This window comes from Wasmannia auropunctata, unplaced genomic scaffold, assembly GCF_000956235.1.
Source record: "Wasmannia auropunctata unplaced genomic scaffold, wasmannia.A_1.0 LD336092.1, whole genome shotgun sequence".
Taxonomy (NCBI): domain Eukaryota; kingdom Metazoa; phylum Arthropoda; class Insecta; order Hymenoptera; family Formicidae; genus Wasmannia; species Wasmannia auropunctata.
The window spans coordinates 1,435,496-1,460,356 of NW_012026798.1; the positions used below are offsets into that span (position 1 = coordinate 1,435,496).

Genomic DNA, 24,861 nt, shown 5'->3' on the forward strand with positions numbered 1-24,861 from the left:
GGAGTTAGAGTGAGCCAAGTAGCGGAGTGCGATTTCCCAGCCGGACGTCCATAGAGAGGAACAGGGAGAGGAGATAAACAAACTTCTATCGCCAGCTCATTTTTTGGAAACTCGTTATCGGGCGGCGACTGATAAGGTAAACCTCCAACCTGTCCGCCAACTCAACATACCGAGTTGAGGTTATATTTATCATAATCGAACTATCGCATCGAGAGAGAGAGAGGCTCGCTTTCAAATCGTCGGTCCAGGCGTCGATCCCGCGTCAATTCCTCGCAATTTCAATTTCCGTCAATTTCGATCGCAATCCCCTCATAACCTCATCGCCGACCCGAGGAATCCCGTTCCGAGTACATTTGCGCATCGCGACGCAGCTGGGAAAGTAGAGATAGATAGATAGATAGACAGATAGAGAGAAACAGAGAAGTCAACACATGCATGCCTTCTTCTTATTCGGCAACGTAATTGCGTGCGCGGGGTCCGCGGGAGGGGGAGGGGGGAGGACACCGGGGACCGGAGTTTCGCAATCGCTTTCGTAATCGCGGTTGCCTTGAGGGAGCCGCGCCGTCCGTGGACGATGACGCGATACGTGAAAGTGGGTGTGCCCCCGTCGCGGCGACTCAGTAGTACACGCTCAGTGCGCTCGCACGGCTCGGATCGGCTAGTGTGTGTCTGTCTCTCTGCGCGTCCGAGTTTTTTTTTCCCACCGACGGAGGAGACACCGGTAAAGGAGATCGAGGAGGTGAGTGCGTACACGTCCCCCCGGCTCGTTCCTGTCTCGCACCTATACTCGATAAACATCCATATCCAGCTCGTTTTCTCCTCGCATCCCTGTCGCTCAGACCCGCGCCGGTCGCGATGACGGGATCGCCGTAGGCACGCCGCGAAAGTACATACATGTCTAAATTCTGAGGAGAACTCCGATTGAACTGCGATTAACTTCGTCGATTCAACCGGCAGAACAGACGCTACGCGATTGAGGATTGCGAATTATTTGGAGATAAAAATAAAAATAAATTCGAGTCGAATAATATTTTAATTTTAACTCTTCCGTTTTATTTCAATTGAATCCCAATCAATAATCTAATAACTAATTCGCAATCTTCTGTCTCCAATTAGAAGTCTTATTCCGGCTTAAAACATATATATATATATATATATAGCTTCTAGCTGTATAATTTGTGTTAAATAACGAGAAGTAATGTCCTATATATTTTAACAGAAGAAATATATAGCGCAGTGGAAATAGTACTTGAATCCGTTTTCACTATATATTGACTTTAATCTCGATTCAATTTGCTCTTTATCTTTTTCTAATTCTCAGAAGTTAAAGGAGTAGATGTTAGTAAATTGATCACCGCGCGATCAAGGTAATCGCGGAGTTCGCGGAGGTCGGAGCCGTCCTTAACGTCGCCGCGCCGACAGCGGACGTAAGGACATTTCATTTCTACCATCGTGGCATTGTAGATTAATTTGCTCTTTGTAGTTTGATTTGCTCCTCATCTTTTTCTAATTCCTAGAGCTAGAAGAGGATAAGGACCAATTACTTAAACCGGGATTAAAGTTAATCTGTCTGTATATATGTCGGTAGAAATGAACATTTTCGACCGCAATGCGGCATCGGCTGCTTGCGAACGATTAGATTAAAAATTCGTCAGCTGTGACTTGCGATCACATGCCATCGACTCGCGTGAAATGTCAAAAAGACGACAGCTCGCGACGGTTGTCGAGTCCGCCGAGTCGGCGTTAAGTGCCGATGACGCATTCGCTCACGTTCATCGCCTGTTCTGTTTCTACCAGGTATAAACCACCGCCAGTCACCGCAGGTAGCCCCGTGGTATTTTCCGCCAATTGTCACGAGAGAGAACGAAGGTCAAGATGTCGCAGCAGCAATATTATCCGTTCAAGGTATGCGACGTGAATCGGCCCGCTGAAATTGCCGAGCGGCGAGATCGTCGTTGGTTTTGCCGTGATAATTAACAGTCGATCTATTTCCGGAGCGTCGATCATCCGTATTTTTAACGCCAGCCTAGTTTCCAAGTCGATTCACGTTCCGCCGAAGTATGACTAATCGCGCGCGAAAGTCAAGCAGAATCTTCCTCGTTGTTGTGAATCGCCGATTATGAGAGTCTTGCGTAAAAAAAGATCTCTGGAAAAAATAAATGACTATCAATTCAACCGTGGAGGTCGGTTTCATCGTCTCTTTTGAGTATCTCTTTTATGCTGGTTCTCTGAACGTTGATATCCGAATTGGAATTATGGCTTCAAAATGCGATATTTCTCTTTATAAACACATAATTCTGTTTGTAAACAATATATTATTGTGACTTAATAATATAATTATAAACATACAAATTTTTCCACAAATATAAGCACGCAAAAAAATTACCTTATTAGCCAGACTCCAATTTTGTTGATTGACGATTAACTTATCAAACGACTTATTAGTGTTTTGGAGAAAATTATCACTCTTTTTGTTTAACGTATATGGAGGGAAAAGATTAGATAATGGGTAATGAAGTATACAGATAAATATATTTTGCTTATTTAAGCTATCTCGCCGTTGAATTGATCAGAGTTTAATTAAAGTCGAATTGCACAGATTTGTTCAACTCAGTTAATTCTATCGAGGATCTCGCTTAATTTGATTGTTCGTAATCTGATCCTATTGTGTTTCAGTGCACTCCAACTGTGTATCCCGCCGAGCCGTTCGATGCAAACGCGGACGCCACTATCCTGCGTAAAGCGATGAAAGGATTCGGCACGGATGAGAAGGCGATCATCGACGTGCTTACAAAGAGGGGCATTGTACAGAGACTGGAGATCGCGGAGGCGTTCAAGACCATGTACGGGAAAGATTTGATCAGCGATTTGAAGAGCGAGCTGACTGGGAAGCTGGAGGATGTCATCGTTGCCCTTATGACCCCACTGCCGCATTACTACGCCAAGGAGCTGCACGACGCGGTGAGCGGTATGGGTACCGATGAGGAGGCAATTGTCGAGATTCTCTGCACTCTCAGCAACTACGGCATCCGTACGATCGCCTCGTTTTATGAAAATTGTAAGATTTTTCATTGTCTCAATTTGTTATATGATATGCACTTATATGATTAGATCTCGATTAATTAAGGAATATATTATTCGGAACAGTGTACGGTAAAACGCTTGAGAGCGATCTGAAGGGCGATACGTCGGGTCACTTCAAGAGACTGCTGGTATCCCTGGTGCAGGGAAACAGAGATGAAAATCAGGTAATCGATCATGCCCAAGCGACTGCCGATGCCCAAGCGTTATACGAAGCTGGTACGTTGCAAAATTTTTTCACATTTTTTTTTTAATTTCTACACGGAATTTTATTTTAAAATTTATCCTGAAAGTCATGTTAATCGTGGGACATCATAGTTTTTGACGAAATTTAAGTAATTTTTACTATTTTTATATATATATATATATATATATATATATACTATAACAAATTTATTGGTGCACAGTAAAAAAAAACAGAAAATCACATAAAATTTGCCGAAATACCATATTGTCCCACGATTAACATGACTTTCAGGATAAATTTTAAAAGAAAATTCTCTTCGTGTGTTATCTATTAATTGAAAAAGTTGTTTTGTTGTTTTAAGTATATTTCATGATGCACAATGTTTCATTTCTGATTTTGATGCAGGTGAAAAACAGTGGGGAACAGACGAGTCTCAGTTCAATGCGATCTTGGTAAGTCGCAGCTATCAGCAGCTGCGACAAACGTTTATCGAGTATGAGAAAATATCAGGGCACGACATAGAGGTTGCCATAAAGAAGGAGTTTTCTGGCAGCGTCGAGAAGGGCTTGCTTGGAATAGGTAAAGCTTCCAAATAAGTTGTATGCGCACTAATTAGATATCTATTCGGTCACGAGTATGCCGTATTAACATTCTCATTTACGAATCACTTACAGCTACTAATCGCACTAAAGTGACTAGCCCTTATATTTTATGTTATAAGCAGACACGCGTGCTTCAGGATCAGTTGATACGATTGTACGATAAACTTGCTCGATATATATATATATATATTTCGTTGTCCCTTAGGCGAGAATAATGTGTGCGTTTCAGTGTGAAACACGAGCAAGAGCGGTTGAAATAGAGCAGTTCGATACAAGGAAATTCTTAGTCCTCGAATGCGACGGATATCGATAATCTCGATAATGTAATAGTACGATATCACGAGTCGAACTTTTCCCGTGAACACCCTGACAACCCACATTTACGCTTTCTATGAGCTTACGTAAAACGAAAAAAATCAACGATCGATACGATCGAAAGATATTTTCGCAGGGCAGAGGCAAGTTACCGCAGCGAGATTTTACGTAGCTTTTATTTACCCATTTAGTAGAAATATTAATATGATTGTTGCTGTGATTGCCAGATAATTCCTAGAATTAGACACACTTTCGGACACGAGTATACGTATACCCGACAACATTTAGTTAAGTGTAGGCATACCCCTTAATTTTTTTGTATCCTCTCTTCTCTTCGTATATAATAATCTAATTTTCTGACTCTTTCTGACCCCAAAATAATACTTCTGATTTTGAAAAATTGATTTGATTGTAGAAAAAGAAAGATATCTCCGTTATATAATAATTGCTAAAGGGAAACGTTTTCTTGAGTTGATTCATAAAATGCATGAAAATGGTGTGGATATCTATTGATATTTGAACCCTGTATATAACATACGTATTTCCCGACGGTGTTGCATGGCAACTATTACATGTAACATACAAAAGTATTTGTTACTTTACACACAAATGTAGTTATAATCTGCATAAGACCCGGATTGAGTGCCGTATGAATAGTATCGTTTTATAGCATGGAAAGAGAATGCTCCCATGTCAGTTTACTCATATATTTCTCCATATATTTTTCATTAGTGTTTAATCAATATACGTAATCATCTATACGTTACGAATCACTTTAATTTTTGGCCAACAGTGAAATGCGTGAAGTCAAAGGTTGGATTTTTCGCCGAGCGTCTGTACGCCAGTATGCACGGCATAGGTACGAAGGATCGAACACTAATCCGTATCATTGTGTCTCGAAGTGAAATCGATTTGGGAGATATCAAGAAGGCATTCGAGGAACGCTTCGGAAAGTCACTGGAGAACTGGATAGCTGCATGTACTCCAAATTACATACTTCCAAGGAAATCGTTCTACCGTTTAAGTTCTGTTATGCAATAAATTACTAACGAGTTTATTTATGTTACAGGGAGACACTTCGGGAGATTACAAGAAGGCTCTCCTCTCCCTGGTTTCCACATAATTTTGATGAAGCTGTTAAAGGTCCAAGGTGCACACTTGCCTATTGATGCGTAATCATTAAAAAAAAAAAAAACAACTTTGTATATGCCTGCACGGATTCCAGCTTAATATTGCTTAGTGTACTAATAAGGTATTAAAAGAGCGGTACCTTGCTGCATTTTTGAAATATATTATTTTTGTAATATTTTTTTTAAATCTTTACTATATTACTGTAGGCCAGTAAAATTTCTCCGATAAATATCTGCGTTCCAATCTTGTTCACGTATACAAATTATATTTAATTAAATTATATTTTATATATATATATTCTTATTTTTATCGAAAGATTTACATAAAGAATCTCGTAGTGTAAAAGAGTGAGAGATTGAGAAATCGATGAAAATAAAAACAAAAGAATATTCTATAACGTTCATTTATTTCTTTCCATGCCTTTTATTCATATATATATATATGTCAATAAAAAAAAATATATATATATCTCTGTGTAAATACTTAAGTATACTTTTAGATACATAACAGTTTGTAAAATAAACTAAAATGTTTCAACATTTGTACATAGCTCATGTGTGCTTGTCAAATTAAAAGAAAAAGTTCATTTGTCCCTTACTTAATTCTGCATAGTCTGCATACGCAAAAAACTGAATATCAAATATCTATATTATGCATACGTAATAAACAAATCAAATGTCTGATCATATTATGAACTAAATATTCAAGAAAAACTATTCAAGAAAAAAAATACAAACAATATCAAGATTAATATCAAAGACTTTTTCAGTGTTTTTCTTTCATCATTCGCATTTGTCATGTAACTATGCAAACAGTAGGCACAAGAAGGCAAGTGAAAAATAGAATATGTGATGTTCTGTTCATGCAGTTAGAAAAATAATACGACCTCTGAGAAAAGAAACAAATGTAGATAGTGTTTGATTCTGACACGACCGTGATATGAGTATTTTACGTTAAATAACATCACGAAAACTTACAGCTATACTTTGTACGTGTGTCAATTGCACAGAACTTAAATATATTCTTTGCTTTTAATAATTTCCCCTTTTATGCTGCTTTTCTTAATCGTTTTACATTTCATCACGCATATATAGAATTTAAAAAATATCATTAGTCTTAAATTAATTGAGCACATATCATCTTGACATGCATAAATGTAAATGTGATAAAAGTAAGAGCAGCACGAAAGAGGAAAAATAATTAAGAAATGAAGAATATGGAGATTCCATTATAAAATAAATAGCCATTTCGAAAAGTCTCTCCAGAATTAAACTTATAGAAAATTATGCTTTCTCTTTTTTCATGTTTTTTAACCGATCACTTCTACGGGAAGGAGATGCAGAAACTAAAAATGACAGAAGATTGATTCAGTATTTTACTTAAACATATTGTATATTGTATAGACATATACAAAACTAGAAACGAAAATAGAGTAGAACCTTTATTATCCGAGAGACAGAATAGACTAATAGAATAATAAGAGAGATAGAAATATTCAGATAATTGAATTATTGGATAAAAAAATAAAAAAAAATCTTTTCATAATATACTAGGAATTTCATGTATTTATTTTAAAATATACAAAAATATGGATAAAATATAAATATATAGATAGTGTATGTACAATTGAAAAAGCTCTTAATAAGCAAACTGAACTAGTAGTTGGTAACTGGTCTTCCAGTAGATTGACATTTCAAGGTAAATTCCAGCAGAAATTATAATATTTGTTAAACATAGTATTTTGTTTTTGTTGCCAAAAACATAATATTTCGTATTGCTGCTTCATTTCTATTGTTATTTCTTTACAAAATTTGTTATATTTCTACTAGCATTCTACCAACAGCATTGTCTTATGATAAATTTTCCATTAAATTCCTGACGTTTTGACTTTACGCAATTTCTTTCAACAGATTTGTGATAACAATGATACAGATAAATTTTTTCAAACTTTCCGACTTTGTCTTTTTTTAAGGATGTTGAGGCTGTTCAAAGTAGCTGAAAAAAAGTTGGGTTGGCTTTCGATAATTTTAATTTACGTTCTAATATATCTCATTACATTTCTATTATGTTTTATCGATAATTTTTTTTTTACTCACGGCTTAAGACTAAATAAAGTCAAAACGTCTCGTCAATTTTTTAATATTAATTAAATAAGTCATAATTACTTTATATCAATCTTTTGTTGCTCGTTATATAGACTTAGATATAATTTTCAGTACAATCTTAAAAAAAATTATAAAAAATTGATCAAATTTAATAAAAAATTGTAGTCACCAATTCGCAGACCTGAAACCAACTGTAAAAAATGAAACAATTAATAATTTGGCTCATAATGGCTTCTGCACAATGATCATATTTTCGCCTCAGTTCTAGGTAAATAACTTTTAAATGAGTAAACAGATTTAAATAACTTTTAAATAAATAAGAGAAATATGTTTAAATTTTAAACAGATAATCGGACGTTATAAAATATCTACACAATTTTTATATTTTTGGTAACACTTTCAGATGTAACACATATATCCTTACTTGCTGCTATATTTAAATTTGTAATTTATTTTATTTTATTCATCGTCCTTCAAATATAGAACATTCATATGAATTCTTATTCTAATTTTAAAAATATAAGATATTATGAAACATTTTTTTCAACAAGAAATAGAAATTAACAAAGTGTATTAAATACAATTGATCACTTCAACATAATTTAAAATAGTAAAATCGGCTATAATATTACTCGGATAATACATTGGTTCTACTGTATTTCAATTTGCTATGATTTTTATCAATTGATTTCTTTATATCAATTGATGTGTTTGAAAGCCTAAAATATTAAAATAATTATTAACCTTGATTATTTTTCTTTCGTCCTCTGGTAGGTTTAATATATACGGGTTTCTGACGTAAAATCGGAAAAAACATGGCAGGCATTCTCTGAAAACACCTGAGCGATGGTGTTATCAACATATTGTCTATGCGTGGCCATGGCGTTTTAGGTACTGTATGAAACTTGTTGCTACAATAAACCGAGTTTAAATCAAAGGTAGTTTTCCTGAAAAGTATTTTCAAACATGTACTTCTGTGTAGTGTATATATATATATATATAATTTTTTGGTTAACAGATTAAGGAGTTGCATTCATTACCTATCATTGGTTGTATGTTTATAGACGTAAGCAAATGGCCCACTCTGAGGGATGTGTTGCATAATATATTGGCCAGGAGTCAAGGATGATAATCCGTCGATTATATTATGCAAAATACTTAGAGAATTTTCTACCTTGACATTATAAAGTCGTTTTATCTCATTGCTCAACGACATTTCTGTATGCCTTTCTATTTGTATTATTTCTCCAGTAGAAGCTTCTATTCTGACTGTAGTGATACAAAAAATATTTATATATAAAATATGATCATGCGAGCGATTCCGTGTAAGATCGGTGGATTAGTCGACAAGTTTTGAATGAAAGATTGTAGCGTGAGATTATGATCCATTTCGAGAACACAATGAACTAATACATACACCTACACATAATATATATAATTATAAAATAATACCTCTAGCTAACGATGTGTTTGGTCTAAATTTTAATGACGCCCACTGATGCATGCCTTCTTCTAACGTTATAGCTTCAGCTCCATATTCTAGCTGATGCTCCAGCTTTGGCGCCAACATTAAAGGCTGCGATTTGTTGTTTGATAACATCTGACGAAAATTTCATAATTCTGATTATCAATATAAGAACGGTATATGTTATACATGAGAAATATTCTTACCTCGATGCCATCTGTTTTTGTACGAACCAATATCTTATATTTCTTCACGCCATGTATTGTTTGTTCAAAATTAACTGGTCCTATCATGAAAAGATTATACGACACATTTTGCTGCTCGTTTGTTTTTAAATTAGTTTCGCCACTTGCTAGATCATCTAATTCACCTAATTCATCATCTATTTTAGAATCAGTTTTGCCACTTGCTAGATTATCTGATTTCCCTGCATCTGTATTCGATGCATATAAATCTTCTTCATAGACTTTAAGGTAATCGTTAGAATTGCTGTCGTTATCCGAATCTGAATGGTATGCAGCCTTCTCAGGTTTGTCCTCTTTCGTTTGTCTAAAACGTTTTGTCCTAAAATATATTCATGATATGTATACATAACAAAAATTCGCTTTTTATGCAGTATTACGCTCTCTCTTTATGATTTATGTTTCATACTCACTCTTCCGACGGTTCCTCGTCGCTTTCATCATTCGTCCCAACGAAATAGTATCTAAGGATGTATTTATACACCCAGGTATTCTTTTGTGGTATAGTGGCAATGACAGATGGTAGCTTTTTATCAACGTAAATAATATTTTTTCCACGATGTGATCTCACTACCACTGGTACGAGCCACGAGCCTGACGAATGTTCCGGATCTACGTTGTTCAGTAGACACTTGAGGCCACTGGACGAGATAACAAAGTCCGCGCCAGTTTCCACTGCGAGACTCTCGCAATACGTATCCTCGCTTACGGGTAATCTGAAATGTTGCGTCACTTTGTCAGGTGCGAGGTACGCGGGGAATCTGTCGCGCAATGCGTCAGGTTCCATGTTCAACCTACAGCGGCAATCGAGTTTTGGCAATACCACATTCGAGAAGGATCCCTGGAAAAGTAATAAAATAATTGAATGTACACATATATTTCGCAAACTGAATACGTCGGATAAATATTGACCGGAAAAAATTGATAACTTGCCTCTCGTAAGCAAGATACGAATCCCACTATAATGTCCTTCATCTCAAAATTAACGTCCTGTACGGAAAGTGGTATAGTTAGAGATTCAACATAATTTCTCGGTAACTTTGCCATCTTCTGCCTCTTCATCTTCCATTTTGAATTCATAAATGCAAAACATTTGACGTGCCACACGGAATCGTTCCACACACTCTTCACAAATTCTAGAAATTCTTTCTGTTCTTCGGATATTTTTTCTTTCAATGCCTGGAAGAATCAGAAGTTTATCAAGCTGTTCGCAAAATAAAAGTAAAATTAAATTTAAATTGTTCTTCGTTTTATTTCTCAATTAGTACAAATAAAGAATATTGAATCCTGGACAAATATAAATTTAAAGTGCTCAACAACGATTATCTCTATTCACCATATATTGCTGCAACTCTTTCTTCTCCTCGTCGGTCAATTTCTTCTTTTCTGTATCGGCTAATCTCAATAAAACGCGAAGGCACATAGCTTGCTCAGCCTTGTCCAAATGAGACCTTCTGGGAAAGTAAGTCGATAATCTTCTTATGCCAGGTACGTAAGATCTTTCTAACACAGAAGAATTATTCTCATCCTTTTGCTCCTCAGCCTTTTGAGCCTCCTCTCTTTCTTTCTTGTATAAATCCACGCCGTCCTCGAGGAGATATTTCTTCATCAATTCCACATTGGCATCATCGTACTCGCTTTCGATATTCTCAAACGGATCTGTGAAGGTGTCGGTCAAAATTCTGCACATCGCGCTCTCGCGCTCCATTCTCTCGTCCCTGATGAATACATTGTCTATCAGATCCTCCAACGCAGGATACCTATGACGATGTGACAATAATAATATACATAAATAAAAAAAGTTTATATCATACACAAATAAACGAGGGGTAAACCGCTAATCAAAATCAATGTCTATTAATGCCCGAGGTAATGCCCAATTTCTGATCAACCGTAATGCCCCAAGGATAAGATCGTGGGAGCGCAATTTTATTATTTTGCGTAATTTATTTAATATTCATATACTTTATTATGTGTTGCAAATATGTTTGACATCAAAATAAAAAATTGTCAATTATTCAAAACGTAACAGAACATTGCTCTGCAGCAATGCTCAAAAAATGTCCAGTAATGCCTGTAGCAATGCCTCGAATCTGTACACCGCAATGCCCTCAGCGGTTTACCCCTCGCAAATAAAGTATAAATTAAAATAAATTAAAAATATTAAGAAGAATTTAATTTAGGGTAACTGTCCCTATTAGTACCTGTTCCTCTTAGTGTATTTTTACATTTAAATAAGTCATAAAAATAAACTGGTACAAATAAATAGACAAAGTATTTTTTTTTTATTAAGTTAATACTTTAATTTATTTTTATGACTTATTTAAATATAAAAGCACACTAACAGGGACAGTTACCCTAAATGTAAACAAAGACTTTAATATAAATCTTTCGACAAATTGCAAACTGCCGGGATCAGGTTAAACGGTAGGAACAGGTGCATGACGCACGTGTGCTACATCGCGATCGTTCGATAATCATGAAAGAGAATTACACTACGAAAGAGAATTACGAATCGTACGAATCGTAAATAGAAAATGCAAAATCATTGTTGATTCCGATTTATACAGATATACGCGCTCCTTGAAATGATTTCATGAAATCGTTCACGTACCAGTCGATGCTCCGGAATCGTTCCATGTTCAAACGACGTTGTTTTAATACTGTTATTTTTTTTTTTTACAATAACAAGCTCATGTTTCAAAACGCGTGTTTTGCTCTCCGTTTGTCACGATGTCGATTTTCGAACGATCGACCGATTGCACCAGTCCACGAAACATATCACCACATTTCACGCTGAATTTAGGCTATATAAGTAGATAGTTTGTTATTTTGTGCTTCATGTTTCCGTCAACCGCTCCTCGTTTCTTCGCACGCACTCTCCGACCATCTCCGACTGTGGTGAGCACGTAAAACATAACCTCTTTGCGTAAAAAACAGAACAGAACGCTCAAAAGTGTAGGAAGGTGCACGTAAAGCTGCACCTGCAGCGTCAAAACTTATCTGTCAGCTGGATAAATAAATAATACATTTTTCTCTGCAAAAATCGCTGTTTATTTTAATTGGCCAAATCGTACGAGCTGCTTCCATTGAAAATTGATGGTTTAAAATCGCCGGTGCGCTTATCTCTTGTCTCACAAGGTCGGTGAGCGTTACGTCAAACGCGGCTGGAACGATTACCCTCAAAATGAATTTCGGAAGAGTGGCTAATATTAATGTTTTTCGCAAGATTCGACAGCTCGGTAAGTCTCGCGCAAGTTTCCGCCGGTTTCGAGTATTTACTTGTTTCGTTTCGCGAGCTGAGCCGAATTTCTCGTATATAACCTCAAAGTGCGTTTACATAATCTTTCAACGAAGGACGTGCGATTTTCAGTTGGATTTCTTTGAGTGTCTAATAAAGTTTCCTACATGATTCGATATTTTACTTATTATTATTATATTATATTTTATTATTTTTATTATTTTACTTATTTTATTATTATATTTTATTGTTGTGTTATTTTTTATTTTTGTACTATTAATTTTACGTGTTTTGTATTAACACATTTTTATATCGACATTTTATTAATCATTGAATAGACGTGAAAGCGAAATTATGACAATTGACGATTTTGTCTTTTGCAGAGACGCTGGTGAAGCCCGGTGGTTTACTCGTGCGAAGCTGTAATCCAACGCAGTTCCCCAAATCCACGTCGAGTCTCGCGAATCTGAATCGCTCTGTGATTTCTAATGCGAGCAATTATCCAAAATGCAGTATTCTATCCAAGGTTGGCAGTTCTACTAGCCTTTACTCCAACTTCTATTATCTATTTTCTGAGACAAATAGAAATAGTATATCTATTTCTTTATAGGTATATCTGTTTACCAAACATGTACTTTATTTTGTCGTATCCCTTTCAGTTGTCTGCACAATCGACAGTCAGCATGACCCAGACTCGTGCGGCGAGCGCTCATGGCGATCACGTACGTTTGTGGGTGATAGAGAGAATAGTGTCCGCATCCTTCCTGTCGCTAATACCCACCGCCTTGCTGTTAGAAAATAAATTTATCGATATACTACTGGCAGCTGTCGTTGTCATGCACATGCATTGGTAATTGACTTTCTTTGATAATTTAACACGTACATTGCTGTGTTGATTGAACAGTAACACAAGTAAAAAAAAATTGTATTTTTGAGATGACGAAACGAAATTAAAAGTAAAGTCCGTAAAATAGAAACTTTTTTAAAGGAAAATTGAACATTAATTTCCTTTACCTTGTGCGTACAGGAAATATTTTATAAATTTAAATCCATTTTTTCTATTCTACAAGGATATTTATTTCTTTAGCTCTATAAATAGTTATGGTAAATAGATCAACTGATTTAGCTTAATCTTTCTCTTTCTCTGTTGTTGATTTTTTCCTTTTATTATCTCAAAAATACTAATTTCTATCCTGTGTCACTTTCTATGCAGCGATATAGACTTTTCTTTGGTTCAATTCTTTGCAAATCTTTTTTATAGAAAATATATTTAGAAGAATAATTTTATTACACAGGGGCTTGGAAGCTGTCATTCTTGATTACGCACGGCCCATCGTGGTGGGGCCACTGATCCCAAAACTGGCGTTCTTAATGCTGAATCTAGTCTCCGCCGCGACTCTCGCCGGTCTGCTCGTGCTAATCTATAACGGCCCTGGCCTTACGAAGGTCATTAAAAATGGCTGGGCAATAGGTAAAGACAGACAGAAAGCCAGTTAAACAGTATTACTGCAGCAGAAATCATTGTTTTCTTGTTTAACGTATGAATAACTTTTTAAGATGGTAGTTTATATAAATTATTCCGGAATAAATTATTTACTTATTCGCAACGAAGCATCGCTTTCCTCCTTACGCTACCTAATTTTTCGTAAGCGACTTGCCAAGTTGAATGACAGCTGAATGTAGGGAACACCTTAGGAAGGATTGTAATTTACGGTATACATGTGAGCTAAAAACAGAAAGCTATAATTGATGCCATCGATATTTACGCTACAAATAATCAATAATAACAAACAATATTTTTTTCCATTATTGTCATTACACGCAATAAATGCATAACAAATAGAGCTCCGAAGGATCAACAGGTGAGTCGGATGGGCTTTAATTGCCAGTAGCGGCAGCGACCTTGTCCATGAAGGTCGCCAGTTTCACATCCCTCTGCGACAGTCCGTTCACGTCGTGGGACGACAGGGTGATATTTACTTTATTGTAAACGTTAAACCACTCGGGATGGTGGTCCATTTTCTCGGCCTGCAAAGCTACCCTCGTCATAAATCCAAAGGCCTGGAAATTGAAACGTATCGTCAGATAAACTGGACGAGCCACAACGATTGCAACAGGTACTCGTGCGAGACGCACCTCATTGAAGTTTGTGAACGCAAACTCCTTGTAGATCGCGTCCCTTTTCGCCTGGACGGTCCATCCCGACGACAGCAACGGGGCCAACTTCTGCTCTCTTTCTTCCGGAGTCAGTTTGCTCTGATAAGGATCAAGACAGATTTCCATCAATCTTATCACAATTTATTCTTTCGTATTAAGTAATTATAATCAAATTGTTAATTCGACTGATATCTCTTTGTTTGATATTTGCAACATATGGTCGTGCCTCTATACAATATTTTATCGTTATCTTCATTAATATCGCTATAGAATGTAACGTATGCAAGTGCGACAGGACTTGTGTAACAAGTGGCTGGCCGTCACCGCGTCACTTTCACCGCGAAGGACTCGCCCGAGTGGATTTGCACGATCTTTAATTGTACTCGAAATTCCTCTTGGCCCGAACGATCCGCGAACTCGCCGGCGAAACCGACGAAGGGAACTTACCATCTTGGCCTTTTTCGTGACAGCGGCGGATAAATCTCTGCGGTCCAGAATGCGCGATATATACTTTCGAACGTGATCCCCTCCACTCGCTCGCCTGGTCAATACAGCTATCATGATAATTGTGTTGAAGGCTTATTCTTTATGTATAAGTTTATGCAAGAAACTGGATTACTCGCCGTATCGCGATATCGCAATCGTGCAGCGGACACGATAAACTCGTTTTTTTTTTTTTTCGGATCGAGATGGGAAAGACGAGCCAATTTCTAAACGATTCCCTAACCTCTTGTTTCGTTTAGGTCCTGCCGTATCAAGCTCTGTATTAAGTTCAAGGACAAATATTGATAGACATACTTGATAGAAATATAAATGCTTATATGGATAATTTCGGAAAACAAAGAAATAATTTCTCGAATATTATTTTTTAAAGATATTTTTAAAGATCTGAAAAATATAAATATAATATCTATATATTTATATTTTTATAAAAATATGAATAAAATATTTCGTTTTGATTTTGGCAGAATCTGCATATGTGTGTATATATTTATACTTGTAAAAAATATATTTTTTATTTTGACAATATACTTAGTAAAATGTTTGAAATTTTTTTGGAGTATATAATTTAAATATCTCTTTATTAAATCTATAAAAGTCGAAGAGAATGTGTATCGATGTGTAAGAGTGTAAGATGTATGTAGTTCAGTATGTATTTCAGATATTTACATCACACGAGACAACGTAATTTTGTAACTGTACAAAGCACATGTAAACTTTTCTAGTTTTTCAGAAGAGGTCTGGAAAATATTTAAAACATAATTCTATACTGTCAAACATATTAAAATCTATCGCTTAACAAAATCGCTAATTAGTTTTCACTGATCTCTTTCCTCTCTTAACAAGCGACACTGGTGGTGGCAGCGGAACTTTAAGCATGATGACCTTCTTATCCTCTTTAGTGGACACCGCCCCGATAATCTTCGCGAGATCCGTCAGCTTTTTGAGACTCGTTCGCGTTTCGAGCATGATGCGGAACAGTTCCAAGTCCAGCGTGAAGTTCAATATCGTCAGCGCGAGAATAATGCAGTGCACGAGGCCTTTGTCCTTCATCGTATTCGGCCGCATCCTGTAAAAAGAGATTTTGTTAACGTTTTTGGCCGCGATCGCGACGCTTGCGACGCTCACTCACCGTCCGTTCGAGCTGGGCACGCTGTACGTGTCGATAATATGCTGATTCACCTCCTCGGAAATCGGGCACACGACAACGTCGCGTTTCTTCGCGTTCCTCAGCGGCATGGCGAACCACGCGTTGATCATTTCAATGTAGAGCAAAAGAGCGACTTTGTTCACACTGTCCGGATCGGATTGTATGGTTCTTAAAGTGCGTTTGAAAAATTTCCCCTTCCTACGCGATAAGAAAGACATAGTATTATATTTTATGCACGCAACAATATTATATAATTAAAAAAGCAGATGTATTAGACACTAAAAAAATATTAAGTACCCTTCCACGTCTCCATTGAGAGCCTCCATCGCGTGCTCGTGTAACGTTTCCAATTTACTCTTGGGAATAATATCGTACACATTGTACACATCTTTGACATTACTCGCATTCCTATTACACGCAGGTAGGATCGTATTTGAGATACAGTCCTCAGCTTGTAATTGATTCGATAAATCTAGCCTGTCGATTTCAACATCTGCCAAAAGACAAAATCGGTGAGCTTTTGTGTGCAACTGACATATTACTGCATTTAATATATAAATCATGATAAATGGATATTATTTGAAAGATAAATTATATGATAAAATGAAAGAGAGGAACTCTCTTACTTGACACTGTTTGCTCGAGTTGGTCCTTAATGGTATCGACATTCACTTTCAGTCTCTCAAATTGCTCGGTTCTACGTTTAACTTTCTTGGATCCGAATTGTTTGTTCAGGATAATAATCTTCTCGTCCACGTCGTCCTGGTTGACCTCGATGTCAGGTTTTTCGAGCACCGGCGTTACTTGCCACCGCTCAGTTTCGAATAACCGTACCTTGCCTGTCTTTTTGTTGTGAAGTACCAGCATCGTTCGAGTCGACTCTTTCTTACAATCCGGTCTGTAACCCTTATAAACAATGTGTCCACTTGACAAGGCCAACACAGTTTTGTTCTCTTTTTGATCACGGAACATGCCACATGACATCTCCTTGACTTCTTCATCTTTCAGCTCACCATTTTGAAAGTTCACTGTGCAAGTTTATGATTATAAAATTTCTTTATTAAATTAACAAGTATGTAATTGTGTATTATGTATAATTATGTATAAACAGTTGGAATAACATGATAACAGTTGATTGAACTTGTTGTGAAAAAACATGTATAAAATGTATGATAAATTAATGTATTAAAAATAAATATATGATATTAATATATAATTGTTTAAATACATAAATATACTGTATGCTTGAAGATGGATTATTATCATACAGTAATATTTTACAAAGTAGTAAACATATAAGATACAGCAACGTGGTCGAGCTGTTTTTCTTACCAATAATTGGCTGAATTTTGCTTGACTGTGCAACTACATCTTCGATAATCGCTTTAAGTCGCGTCATTTTTCATTTATTTGTATATTTTAGCGATGTTACCTCGTTAACTATATTACTAATGCCTCGTTTTAACGTATTAACCTATTTATTAAAGATGTTGCTTTTCGCGCGAAACATAGAGGTTAGAAAAAGCTACAGCGTCGTTCACATCGCGCGTGTGGTGCACAATTTTCTAATTGGTCGCATATTTGTGGGATTTAAATTTTTTCATAATCATGATTCATGTTATGAATTAGAGGAATTAGAAAACGCAAAATTATTGTAAGATCAATATTATAAGATAAAAATAATTTAAAATGTAAAGTAAAAAAACAAAATTGTGGGTAAAAAAAAATAAATGGAAATTACAAAATCTGATTGGCTATAACCTTTTTAACTGGATTTCTCGACATTAAGAGAAAAAAAAGAATAAATCTTATTTTATATATTAATTTTTTTTAAATAAAGTGCAATTTATTTTAGATATAGTGTTTTGTAATTATTAAAAAGCAAAATTTCTAATTATATAATTCATTCCATAATTTAATCCTTTTCTCATATATCAAGCAACAAAAAGTTAATAATTCTATCCGTATTAAAACGCATTACATATATTATTCGATAAATTGATTAAATTTGATTACAATTTAGTCATCGTTACTCCTTAACTATTTCGGTATTTATCTTTATTTTACGTCTTTTAAGATAACATCTTAGAAAATTGAAATGTTATTTCATATAGAAATAGATACAAAAATATCAATAAGTAAAAAATTGCTTCTATGTTTACAATCTATGACAATTGGGTCTATAAATCAGTCAAGTAAAAATTAATATTGCAAAAAAATATAACTTCAAAAATATTTTATTATATACAACATATTAATATCATAACATACTGATTTAGTATGGTCTTAAATAAATTGTACGCTTCCATCTATAACTATTATATTATTTTTATATCTCGTTATGCCATATATAACTATTACGTCATGAATAATATATGAAAGTTTAATATCTATTATTGTACAATCATAAAAATTATCCTACACTTCCCATAAAAATACAATATGACAATTTTTTTTAAAGATTTTTATAAAATTTTAATAGGACTTGTGATAATGAAATATGAGAACCTTTGCTTTCTCTGAACCAATAGTTTTAAAATTAAAATCATCATACATGAAATTATCCTCTTATAAATAAAATTTCGTGCATGCAAAAAAAATCCAAATAAAAGATGAGATCTGAAATTAAATAACATTATAATAAATAGTTTCAAACTGAGTTAAGAAAGAGGATCGGTTCATCAGCTTTAAATTCTTTCAGGTCCTTAATCTTGCCGTAACAATTTCACTTTCCATATTACTCAATCACCAAGTCATATTCTTCGATTTCTTGGAATGTAGTGTTAACAGTTTTTACCCATTCGTTTAGCCTCTTCTCTTGCTCTTTCTCTAATTTCGTAAGTTTCTTTTTCTTCGGCGGTAATTTAACGTTTTCATTCTCTTCCTCATCGCTATCTTCCGAATGAAGATCAAACTTCACGGCACGTTTTCTTCTGTATGAATGTTGGGCCGGCTGTAATAATATAAAAAAAATAAACACAATGAGCGATACGATATGCAGAAAAACATGCAAATATGTAATGTTAATATTAAATACCTTCGAAAAATGTGAGGGTTCTAAATCCATAAACAATGGAGCGTCATTTCCAATATTTGATAGCTTCTCACTTTCAGACAAGACGTCAAATGTGTCGGAAAAATTGAGAACATCCAAGAGTTGCTTATTCCTCGGCTCTACGTGCGATTTGTCAACTTCAGCATCCGCCTGATCTACCGTCTGTTTGTTATCCCCATTCGGTCCTTGTAATAAATTCTTTATTTCTCCTAGAGATACCCTGGCAGGCTTGCTTGCCACTTTAATTTTCCTCGGAGGCCGATTCTCCGACACTGGAAGCTTCCTCTGCTCCAAGTGTAATTTGTCAACTTCAGCATGCGCCTGATCCACCGTCTGCTTGTTATCCCCGTTAACATTCGGTCTTTGTAACAAATTCTTGATTTCTCCTAGAGACACTCTGGCAGGTTGTGCAACAGGCTTGCTCGCAACTGCCGCTTTAACTTTCTCTGGCGACTGATTCTCCGAAACTGAAAGTTTCCTTTGAATTGCGTGCTTTTTGCGAAGACCGACGATCTTCTTTTTGTTTTCTTTGTCCCTTCCGCCTTTATTCTCCTTATTCGTGTCCATATTTTCTTTATCCATTTCCATGTTTTCATTCTCATCCCTATTCATTTCCACGTTCTCCTTATTCGTTTCCACGCTCTTCTTATTTAATCCCTTATTTACTGTCTTCGTTTCATGGATCTTATACGGTGTACTCTGAATAAAGTGTTTGGTTTGAGAAAACATTAACGTCGGAGGTCGCCACGGACTGCTAAAATCAATCTCGGTTTCTGCCGTGCTCTTCTGGATGGGCGACAAAGTTTTCATCAAGGAGCATCTCAACGTGTTGTTCGGTTCCTTCAACGAGATTTTATTATCAAATATACTCTTTGGTCGAAAGGGCTGCGAATCTCCAGTTCTATTGGATGGGGATTTGGTGACTATAATATTATTCGCGTTTTCGATAGATACAACTCTCGGCTTGCCCGCATTCTCCTTTCCAACTTGTTTTATATACGTGCCAGGTAAAGTTGTTTGATTGTGAATATTTGTGTTTGCTCTCGGTGCTTCCGCATCATCTTCATCTGCTGAACTCCACTCTTCTATCATCTGAGTACCTGCCTCTATTCTTGGTGGCTCAAACTCTTCTGTCATATGAATATCTGCCTCTATTCTTGGTGGCTCGGTCTCTTCTATCGTCTGAAGATCTACCTCTATTCTCGGCGGCTCGATTTCTTTTTCAGTATCTTTGTTCATCGATTCGTCCACTGGCCGAATATCCGTATCTATTTTTGTTTCAATTTTCTTCGCGCTGTCTTTCTTTGTCGATTTTGTACCTGGAATTTCTGAAGTATCGCCCTGTGCAATCTTCATCGGCAGATTTCCAGCGGGTTTAGCAGATTCTATTATCTCACGGTCAATTGCTTTCGTTCGTGCAGTAACTTTCTTACGCGTCGTTTTCTTGGTCGGTTTGTTAACATTTCTTTCCTTCTCTTTGTTAACGTTCCTTTTTCTTTTCTTGCTAGCTTTCTCTCTCGCGTCATTCAAGTCAAACTTGAAGTCATATACATCATTCTTGTCTTCCAAGGATTTCTCAGAAGGTTCTACAGCTTTGTACACCGGCACTTTTTTGTCATCTTTCAAATGTATCTTCTCCAGTATCACCCTACTGTCCTGCTGTTCCGGCGAAATATACTGCTGCAGCAACTTTGAGTTCTCGCAGTAATTTTTTTTATTTCGACGAGGACGTAAACGTAGTAATGGCGTTCGAGTGTTTCTTAGAGATACATTTTCTTGTGGTACATGCAAACTTTTGTCTTTTGCACTAACATTAATATCCTTTGTATTAATAGTGACAACTTTCTTGAGATCCTTTGTGAGGATCCTTTGCGAGGACACAGTCCTCACAGATTGTTTATGGGTGACAACTTTCTTGGATGTGGGGTCCTTTGTGAGGATTCTTTGCGAGGATGCAGTCCTCACAGATTGTTTACGGGTGACAACTTTCTTGGGTGTGGGGTCCTTTGTGAGGATCCTTTGCGAGGACGCAGTCCTCACAGATTGTTTACGGGTGACAACTTTCTTGGGTGTAGGGTCCTTTGTGAGGATCCTTTGCGAGGACGCAGTCCTCACAGATTGTTCACGAGCTCTCAGACGTGTCACACGCTTGGACACTGGAGTGATAGCCATTGTACTTTGTTTTCCCATTGTCTTTTTAATCTGGAAATATATTTAACATATAGATCTAGTTTAAACGCATTAATAAAACAAACCGAGATAGCATCCTTACAGAAATTCAATACTGTAAGAAAGATATATAGTGATTACTTATTTCGAGCATTAAAAGTACTGAACAACAGTGCTTTTAATACCCAAAATATGTAATTTTCAATATTAAATTGGCCATTATTATAAATTAGATTTCTGTAGTGGGTTCCAACTGCTCGCGATCGAAGTTTTTCGATGCAAACTAAGTGTTTTGTGACGTATGTTGTGTGTAAACTTACCTCGAGAGGCGGGAAAGTCGTTAACTGCTGAAACTGCACGCTCGGCGACCGCGTTGAGAATCTAACAAATGTGTATCGTGTCAGCTACCACACTGAACGTACGTGACGGACGGTGACGTGGTATCGCGCAAATCTGCATCGTACAATTCGTTGTTGAAGACCTTGGAGAAGAAGCCGCTAACTTTCCGATCGCATCACAAGCACAACGTAATTCTTGCATAAAATGTCGGCAACGTGGTTGCCAACCTAACGACCTAGCGTCAGCGCCAGGAGGTTATAGGACTGGCTGCAAGTGGAGGGGATACCAGGCAGCCACTTGGATCACGTGACACTGGGAATATTTAATTCCCATTTATAGCGACACAAATATATTTGTTAATAATTTTTTGAGAAAAGAGAAGAAATGTGTATATTCTTTTTTTAAATACTGTGAAAATATAAGTATGCAAATAAAAGCGATAGCTCTCCGGCGATAGATACACATTTTTTATAAATTTTGACCGAAAATCCGGTACATTTTTGTTGTTTAGTTGGCCACAAAATATTTTCCGGCAACTGGCAACACTGATTATCGATCTGGTTACTGGACGACGCAGTATCGGCTGCTACGAGTGCTACGCTCGAAGTTGTCGTTTTGATTTTATATGCGGCATTCTTGTGACAGATAGATGGTACACATCGTTTACTGAGCGTTCCACCTTCGGCGAAGCCGGCGAGCGTCAATTAAAGGAGAAGAAGAGCTCGATCTGGTTATTTGCTGTTTCATTTGTGGATATTTACAAAATTTTATAATTGTTTTGCACATAATCGACAAAATATTGCGAGATGTAAACGAGTTGGGACAAGCGTAACTTGACGTCGAGTTAGTAAATAAACACTTCGTGCAATTAATTTTTATCTGTGTAATTAATCTAAAATAATTGAAAAATGGCGAACAAAAAGTCTGTGGTGCAAGAATTTAAGTTGGATCCGAAATGCGAATTGCGATTCGAGGTGGAGAACAAGAACGAAAAAGTCAGATTGGAGGTAACGGGACGTGATTCCTCTTGGAGATTTTATTTCTTCTATTGCTAGCTTATATTATTATTAGGTAACACAAAACTGTGTTGTTGCAGCTGAAGAACGGCCGGGCGGAAGTTTTCGGGACGGCGTTGGTGAGAGGGAAGAAGTACGAGTTCACCACCGGCGCGAAAGTCGCGGTTTACACCTGGCAGGGCTGTACCGTCGAGCTGGTCGGGAAAGTTACGGTCAGTTACGTGGCGAAGGAGACGCCGATGGGCCTGTACTTGAATTGCCACGCGGCGATGGAGCGGATAAGGGAGACGGCGGAGAAGGACGACTCCATCGGGCCGATAATAATGGTCGGCGGGTCTTGCGACGTGGGAAAGTCCACGCTCTGCCGGATACTGTCGAACTACGCCGTGCGAATGGGCCGAAGTCCGATCTTCGTCGATCTCGACGTCAGCCAGGGATACATATCGATTCCCAGCACCATAAGCGCATTCCTGGTGGAACGGCCGTCCAACGTGGTGGAGGGTTTCAGCCATCAGGCCTCGGTCGTCTTCCACTTCGGGCACAAACTGCCGCAGGCCAATGTGACGCTGTACAACCTGCTGGTGACGCGTCTGGCGGAGGTCTGCTCGGACCTGTTGCAAGTCAACAAGAAGGTCAGGGCGTCGGGGATCGTCATAAATACGTGCGGCCTGGTCAAGGGGGACGACTACAAGCTGCTCACGCACGCGGTGCAGGCGTTCGCGGTGGACGCGATTTTCGTGCTGGATCAGGAGAGGCTCTACAACGAATTGGTGAGGGACATGCCGGACTTCGTGGAGGTGGTCTTCCTGCCGAAGAGCGGCGGACTCGTCGAGCGGTGCCAGGCGCGGAGGCCCGAGGCGAGGGATCAGAGCGTCAGGGAGTACTTCTACGGCTCGCCGATACCGTTCAATCCGTACAACGTCGAGGTGAAGTGGAGCGAGGTGAGGCTGTACAAGATCGGCGCGCCCGTTCTACCGGCGTCCTGCATGCCGTTGGGCATGAAGGCGGAGGACAATCTGACGAAGCTGGTGGCGATCACGCCGGGGCCGAGTCTGCTGCATCACATGCTGTCCATTTCTTCCGTCAATCCACCCGAGGACGTCGTGCAGACTAACGTGGCCGGATTTGTCTGCGTGTCAGTACAATATTTGATGCTTTCCGAAATTTATATTTATCGACGTTATTATAACAATAAATAATTCTTTTTCTCATGAAAATATTTTTTATTTGCAGGACCAACGTGGATGTCGAGAGGCAGACGTTTACCGTACTTAGCACATCGCCTTCGTTACCGAATACAACGCTGTTACTGTCGGATATACAATTTATAGACAGTCATTAGATATAGAAGATCTTTTTTTTTTGTTATTAGATACTATAAATGTGTATAAGTCAGCCTTCGTACTGGATTTCGTGTAAGTTAAATAATCGTGTTAAATATACATATACGTACGAGCCTAACACATTTACAGGACTAACGTGAACGAGACGTAGACGTTAACGGTGCTTAGCCCGCAACCTAGACCGTTACCGAATACAGTGTTGTTACTGTCGGATATACAATTTATGGACAGTCATTAGATAGAGACGGACTTTGTTGTTATATAAATGTTTATATTTATCCTACGTAATATATGTCGTGTAAGTTATATATATAATATATATATATAAATAATCGTGTTAAATATATGTATATATGTACGAATCTAGGACAAACTAACTTATTGACTCTAAATATTTGGAACTATTTTGTATGATTAAACAATTTTTTATTGTTTTTTACTTGAATTATAATATATTTAAATATTTAATTATTGTATCATAATTTGTTACAATATATTTTTTATTTAAAATCTCAAGATTCTCTTTTTATAGTTGAATTACAAAAATGTTTGCAATAAAGTTGTTCCTTTTATATTCCTCTCGTTCTCTCGCAACGCCCAGTTCTGCCTATTTCATTTCGAGCGTACAGAAAATGTAAAAGTGATGCAGCTAGCAAAGGATAATAAATCTATTACGTTCTATTCATTTTACTCGCATTCAAATTTAAATTCTCGCTCTCTCCGTCGCGCTTCGGAGACGCGCGTCCTCTAGACGGGGTCCAA

At 37.1% G+C, this 24,861-nt stretch overlaps 7 protein-coding genes across 13 annotated transcripts; 3 read left to right on the top strand and 4 right to left on the bottom strand.

Moving 5' to 3' along the window:
* Nucleotide 1: 1 nt before the first annotated feature.
* Nucleotides 2–5,708, top strand: LOC105462907 (annexin B9). 3 transcript variants are annotated; one of them, XM_011709819.1, is made up of 7 exons: nt 2–136; nt 1,798–1,905; nt 2,677–3,058; nt 3,148–3,300; nt 3,674–3,847; nt 4,979–5,160; nt 5,255–5,708. In XM_011709819.1, the coding sequence occupies exons 2-7, from the start codon at nt 1,876–1,878 to the stop codon at nt 5,306–5,308; spliced, it is 975 nt and encodes a 324-aa protein (XP_011708121.1). In that variant the 5' UTR covers nt 2–136; nt 1,798–1,875; the 3' UTR covers nt 5,309–5,708. The 3 variants fall into 3 exon arrangements, with proteins under 3 accessions (XP_011708121.1, XP_011708120.1, XP_011708123.1); XM_011709818.1 differs by lacking the exon at nt 2–136 and adding an exon at nt 604–739; XM_011709821.1 differs by lacking the exon at nt 2–136 and adding an exon at nt 1,251–1,427.
* LOC105462905 (little elongation complex subunit 2-like) lies at nt 5,327–11,927 on the bottom strand. 3 transcript variants are annotated; one of them, XM_011709816.1, is made up of 9 exons: nt 11,743–11,927; nt 10,465–10,888; nt 10,062–10,307; nt 9,542–9,969; nt 9,093–9,435; nt 8,874–9,021; nt 8,462–8,690; nt 8,166–8,368; nt 5,327–6,661 (listed from the first exon to the last, which is right to left on the bottom strand). In XM_011709816.1, the coding sequence occupies exons 1-9, from the start codon at nt 11,766–11,768 to the stop codon at nt 6,600–6,602; spliced, it is 2,109 nt and encodes a 702-aa protein (XP_011708118.1). In that variant the 5' UTR covers nt 11,769–11,927; the 3' UTR covers nt 5,327–6,599. The 3 variants fall into 3 exon arrangements, with proteins under 3 accessions (XP_011708118.1, XP_011708117.1, XP_011708119.1); XM_011709815.1 differs by having other exon boundaries at nt 9,093–9,450; XM_011709817.1 differs by lacking the exon at nt 5,327–6,661 and adding an exon at nt 7,536–7,612 and having other exon boundaries at nt 9,093–9,450.
* A 144-nt stretch (nt 11,928–12,071) lies between these two features.
* LOC105462904 (putative succinate dehydrogenase [ubiquinone] cytochrome b small subunit, mitochondrial) lies at nt 12,072–13,980 on the top strand. The gene is made up of 4 exons (XM_011709814.1): nt 12,072–12,370; nt 12,753–12,895; nt 13,029–13,219; nt 13,665–13,980. Exons 1-4 carry the CDS (start codon nt 12,316–12,318, stop codon nt 13,864–13,866), a joined length of 591 nt encoding a protein of 196 aa, XP_011708116.1. The 5' UTR covers nt 12,072–12,315; the 3' UTR covers nt 13,867–13,980.
* A 111-nt stretch (nt 13,981–14,091) lies between these two features.
* On the bottom strand, nt 14,092–15,392 carry LOC105462909 (probable pterin-4-alpha-carbinolamine dehydratase). The gene is made up of 3 exons (XM_011709823.1): nt 14,974–15,392; nt 14,506–14,625; nt 14,092–14,430 (listed from the first exon to the last, which is right to left on the bottom strand). Exons 1-3 carry the CDS (start codon nt 15,085–15,087, stop codon nt 14,248–14,250), a joined length of 417 nt encoding a protein of 138 aa, XP_011708125.1. The 5' UTR covers nt 15,088–15,392; the 3' UTR covers nt 14,092–14,247.
* A 184-nt stretch (nt 15,393–15,576) lies between these two features.
* LOC105462910 lies at nt 15,577–17,744 on the bottom strand. Its single transcript, XM_011709824.1, has 5 exons — nt 17,510–17,744; nt 16,804–17,205; nt 16,475–16,670; nt 16,160–16,375; nt 15,577–16,096 (listed from the first exon to the last, which is right to left on the bottom strand). The coding sequence occupies exons 1-5, from the start codon at nt 17,574–17,576 to the stop codon at nt 15,835–15,837; spliced, it is 1,143 nt and encodes a 380-aa protein (XP_011708126.1). The 5' UTR covers nt 17,577–17,744; the 3' UTR covers nt 15,577–15,834.
* A 652-nt stretch (nt 17,745–18,396) lies between these two features.
* On the bottom strand, nt 18,397–21,997 carry LOC105462911. Of its 3 annotated transcripts, XM_011709827.1 has the most exons (4): nt 21,722–21,997; nt 21,343–21,434; nt 19,215–21,267; nt 18,397–19,130 (listed from the first exon to the last, which is right to left on the bottom strand). In XM_011709827.1, exons 2-4 carry the CDS (start codon nt 21,420–21,422, stop codon nt 18,915–18,917), a joined length of 2,349 nt encoding a protein of 782 aa, XP_011708129.1. In that variant the 5' UTR covers nt 21,423–21,434; nt 21,722–21,997; the 3' UTR covers nt 18,397–18,914. The 3 variants fall into 3 exon arrangements, with proteins under 3 accessions (XP_011708129.1, XP_011708127.1, XP_011708128.1); XM_011709825.1 differs by having other exon boundaries at nt 19,215–21,434; XM_011709826.1 differs by lacking the exon at nt 21,722–21,997 and adding an exon at nt 21,505–21,715 and having other exon boundaries at nt 19,215–21,434.
* Nucleotides 21,998–22,310: 313 nt separating this feature from the next.
* On the top strand, nt 22,311–24,557 carry LOC105462912 (protein CLP1 homolog). Its single transcript, XM_011709829.1, has 4 exons — nt 22,311–22,747; nt 22,837–23,891; nt 23,990–24,023; nt 24,251–24,557. The coding sequence occupies exons 1-4, from the start codon at nt 22,649–22,651 to the stop codon at nt 24,335–24,337; spliced, it is 1,275 nt and encodes a 424-aa protein (XP_011708131.1). The 5' UTR covers nt 22,311–22,648; the 3' UTR covers nt 24,338–24,557.
* The last annotated feature ends 304 nt before the right edge of the window (nt 24,558–24,861 follow it).

Bases quoted from the DNA above. Each gene is read 5' to 3' on its own strand.
- LOC105462905 (XM_011709815.1), bottom strand. From the start codon at position 11,768: ATGGAACGATTCCGGAGCATCGACTG. The intron at 9,970-10,061 runs GCAAGTTATCAA...TTACTTTTCCAG, and splicing joins TCGTATCTTGCTTACGAGAG to GGATCCTTCTCGAATGTGGT. The intron at 9,451-9,541 runs GTGAGTATGAAA...AATATATTTTAG, and splicing joins GACGAGGAACCGTCGGAAGA to GACAAAACGTTTTAGACAAA.
- LOC105462910 (XM_011709824.1), bottom strand. From the start codon at position 17,576: ATGACGCGACTTAAAGCGATTATCGAAGATGTAGTTGCACAGTCAAGC. The intron at 17,206-17,509 runs GTAAGAAAAACA...AAACTTGCACAG, and splicing joins CAAAATTCAGCCAATTATTG to TGAACTTTCAAAATGGTGAG. The intron at 16,376-16,474 runs GTACTTAATATT...CTTATCGCGTAG, and splicing joins CTCAATGGAGACGTGGAAGG to GAAGGGGAAATTTTTCAAAC.
- LOC105462909 (XM_011709823.1), bottom strand. From the start codon at position 15,087: ATGATAGCTGTATTGACCAGGCGAGCGAGTGGAGGGGATCACGTTCGA. The intron at 14,626-14,973 runs GTAAGTTCCCTT...GATCCTTATCAG, and splicing joins TCACGAAAAAGGCCAAGATG to AGCAAACTGACTCCGGAAGA. The intron at 14,431-14,505 runs GTGCGTCTCGCA...TTCAATTTCCAG, and splicing joins CGTTCACAAACTTCAATGAG to GCCTTTGGATTTATGACGAG.
- LOC105462907 (XM_011709819.1), top strand. From the start codon at position 1,876: ATGTCGCAGCAGCAATATTATCCGTTCAAG. The intron at 3,301-3,673 runs GTACGTTGCAAA...ATTTTGATGCAG, and splicing joins CCAAGCGTTATACGAAGCTG to GTGAAAAACAGTGGGGAACA. The intron at 3,848-4,978 runs GTAAAGCTTCCA...TTTGGCCAACAG, and splicing joins GAAGGGCTTGCTTGGAATAG to TGAAATGCGTGAAGTCAAAG.
- LOC105462904 (XM_011709814.1), top strand. From the start codon at position 12,316: ATGAATTTCGGAAGAGTGGCTAATATTAATGTTTTTCGCAAGATTCGA. The intron at 12,896-13,028 runs GTTGGCAGTTCT...TATCCCTTTCAG, and splicing joins AATGCAGTATTCTATCCAAG to TTGTCTGCACAATCGACAGT. The intron at 13,220-13,664 runs GTAATTGACTTT...TTTATTACACAG, and splicing joins GTTGTCATGCACATGCATTG to GGGCTTGGAAGCTGTCATTC.
- LOC105462912 (XM_011709829.1), top strand. From the start codon at position 22,649: ATGGCGAACAAAAAGTCTGTGGTGCAAGAATTTAAGTTGGATCCGAAA. The intron at 22,748-22,836 runs GTAACGGGACGT...GTGTTGTTGCAG, and splicing joins ACGAAAAAGTCAGATTGGAG to CTGAAGAACGGCCGGGCGGA. The intron at 23,892-23,989 runs GTCAGTACAATA...TTTTATTTGCAG, and splicing joins GTGGCCGGATTTGTCTGCGT to GACCAACGTGGATGTCGAGA.
- LOC105462911 (XM_011709825.1), bottom strand. From the start codon at position 21,422: ATGGGAAAACAAAGTACAATGGCTATCACTCCAGTGTCCAAGCGTGTG. The intron at 19,131-19,214 runs GTATTTAATATT...ATATTATTACAG, and splicing joins AACCCTCACATTTTTCGAAG to CCGGCCCAACATTCATACAG.